Below are 3,077 nucleotides of genomic sequence, written 5' to 3' on the forward strand. Positions count from 1 at the left end.
CTTTTTGAGAATTTATTGTATTTAAGTGCTGCATAAGTACCGTAAGTGTTTAATTTCTTGTACACAATACAAGTTGTACTACAAATTGATTCCATGTCCAGGGAATTCTGAAGATCATCTCTGTTCTTGAACTGAAGGAATCAAGCCGCAAACTTGGTACATGGTTTTAAAAGGTATAAGGAGATTTTTTAAGGTTCCCTAAGACCTACATCGGGTTGACATCATTCAATGCAGGGTAAACGTACTTATACTGTATATAAATCTTGACTGCAAAAGTAGTAATATTACGCAGTTTAGAAAATACTACATCATCAAATTTCTCAAACAGACACCTGAAGAATTCATATAAACTATGACGAAACGCGAGAGTTCTCCACGTGGGATCTCATATTCCCTCTTCTCGTGACACGTCCTCGCGTAAATTGCACCACAGGTGGTACTATGCATGCCTCTTCATCGCAGTGAAAAGTAGACAGAAGAAGGGGGTAGAAAAAAAAAAGTTAGAGAGAGATTTGCAAAGAGTCGTCTAACTCTTGGTATGAGCGGTTGGTTAATTGCTGCGCGTAAGCCATGCAGAAGCCACGCATTTCCCAATTAAGCCACCACTTGCAGCGTGGCCTAGGCTTTAATGCTCCATTTGGGCACTGTAACAGCGCAACACATCTAAATAAAAGATTTCTATCAGCACACAGTATCCGTGTATATGTGTATATGTATATTATATATCCCTCTTCTCATACTCAACACCAACGTGCTTACATCTCTTTTTTGGCATAGAGTTGTAAGAGAAAAATGAAAACCCACGTTGAGGAAAAATTCTCATCTTTCTTCGAAAAATGGATGTGTCTACTAGAAGAATTTCTTCAATACTATCTGAGGGTTTCAGCGGAGAATTCTCAAGGAGTGGACTATGAGGTTTTGGTTGGTAAGCTGACAGCCCATCACAGGGAGTACTATACTTATAAATGGGCTGCGGCACATGACGACGTTTTGGCTTTCTTCGCGCCTGTTTGGTTAAGCCCGGTTGAGAACGCCAATCTTTGGGTCACGGGATGGAAACCGTCAATGGCTTTTCGGCTCATCGAGTCACAGAGAAAGATTCAGTCTCCTGGTACAAGTCTGGTTACCATGACTGAGGAACAAGTGAAAAAGATTGAGGCTTTCAGAGTGAAGATTAAGATGGATGAGGAGAAAGTTGAGAGAGAGTTTGAAAGGCAACAGGTGGGCATAGCAGACCGGAAAATGGTGGAGTTGGCTGCTTTAGAAAGGCGAGTTATGAAGGATGATGACTCGGCGGTGGCTCAGGTAAATGGGTTGGTGGAGGTGGCGTTGAAGGGTTTGATGGGTGGATTGGAGAAAGTGATGAAAATGGCTGATTGTGTGAGGCTCGAGACACTGAAGGGCGTGGTGGAGACATTAACTCCCATGCAATGTATGGATTTCTTGACCGCCATGTCCACAGTTCAAATTCAGATGAGGAAATGGGGAAAGAAACATGATAAAAAGTTGCAATGATATTTATTTAAAACAGCAATTTCGAGAGGAGGCTAGTAGTTTATGTATTATATAGTTGACTGAACTGCGTCTATGTCTGTTTTTAATAATCCTAGGTGGGATTACTTGGGCTTAGTTTGGAAGATGGGTAGCTTAGAAATTATGGTCAGAGTTAGCATTTGAGGACAATAGATTCTAGTTGAACGCAAACAAAAAAACATATGATCTTCCAGTGTATGCGAATGAGCTGTGTGTGTATATTCCTAACGCATGCAAATGTTCCTTTCATTTTCAAGTATTAGTTTGGATCTTTCAGTTGAAATCGATTTCGTTATTCAATAGTCACCACAAAACAACTAGGGCAATAAAATAAGGATACAACTACTCTATCTAATCAAACATTTGAGAAAAGGCACAAGCAGACGATTTTATTTTATTTTTTTGTAACAAAAATTACCCAAGTTCAACTCAAAATAGCAAAAATAAGATTTCACATTAAAACATCAAGTTCTCGTTGATTGGGCTTAAATTACACTTTGTACCCGTCTGTACAAATGTTGAATCTCACAAGAATCGTCCCTAAACTAAGGAATACAAAGGCAGTCACTTCAATGGTTTCAAAATTCCCAACTGACCAAAAAAACCCTTTCCAGTTCAAAATCGAAGGATCACAAAGATTCCTTTCTCACAAAGCAGCCAGAATACCAGAACTTTAATGGCAGAAGAACAAGGTTTACGAAGAAGATGAAAGAGGAGACACACAGTCAATTGAAAAAGAGAGAGAGACCCAGAAGCTTCTCAAAAGCACACCAAGAGGCGAGAGAATCAGAGAAAGAAAATTCGAGCAAAAGTCTCAGACCAAGCATATATATATATATATATATGTGTGTGTGTGTGTGTGTGTATACCGAAGATCATAGGGTTAGAAAATCTAACAGACCAGAGCGACACACGTGTAATGAAAGAGGAGACACACAGTCAATTGAAAAAGAGAGAGAGACCCAGAAGCTTCTCAAAAGCACACCAAGAGGCGAGAGAATCATAGGGTTAGAAAATCTAACAGACCAGAGCGACACACGTGTTTTACCAGAAGTTTGGGCCGGGTTTAAAGGAGTCCAACTCAATGCGTTATTGGGCAAAGCCTATAGTATTTGTTGGGTCATTTGTTTTTTATCATCATAGCCCGAATGGGCTGATCCACCAAAAAATAATTTGGCATCACAATCTAATAAATCTCCCCCTTGATGCCAATGATCAAAAAACACAAAAAACAAAGAAAAATATAACAATAGGCTTCTCAAGCAATTGATATAATTCCTCTCAAATCATCAACACCAAGCCATATACACTTGCACCCAAGAAATTTACCCAGTATCAATTCTTAAAAGTTACAAACATGGCTTAAACTTATTTAAAGGAAGTATTTTAGTACCCATATCAGTTGGATTAAACTGAGTGGGGATTTTCTCAAGCAAAATAGATTCTTGTTTTACAATATCTTTTATGAAATGCAATCTTACATCTATGTGTTTAGTTCTTTCATGAAAAACTGGATTTTTACATAAATGTATAGCACTTTGACT

The 3,077-nt window shown here is 38.7% G+C and overlaps 1 protein-coding gene across 1 annotated transcript; it reads left to right on the top strand.

Moving 5' to 3' along the window:
• The first annotated feature begins 767 nt into the window (after positions 1-767).
• Positions 768-1,756, top strand: LOC111412826 (protein DOG1-like 4). Its single transcript, XM_023043718.1, has one exon. The coding sequence runs from the start codon at positions 793-795 to the stop codon at positions 1,513-1,515; it is 723 nt and encodes a 240-aa protein (XP_022899486.1). The 5' UTR covers positions 768-792; the 3' UTR covers positions 1,516-1,756.
• The last annotated feature ends 1,321 nt before the right edge of the window (positions 1,757-3,077 follow it).

Source organism: Olea europaea, chromosome 16, assembly GCF_002742605.1.
Source record: "Olea europaea var. sylvestris chromosome 16, O_europaea_v1, whole genome shotgun sequence".
Lineage (NCBI taxonomy): Eukaryota > Viridiplantae > Streptophyta > Magnoliopsida > Lamiales > Oleaceae > Olea > Olea europaea.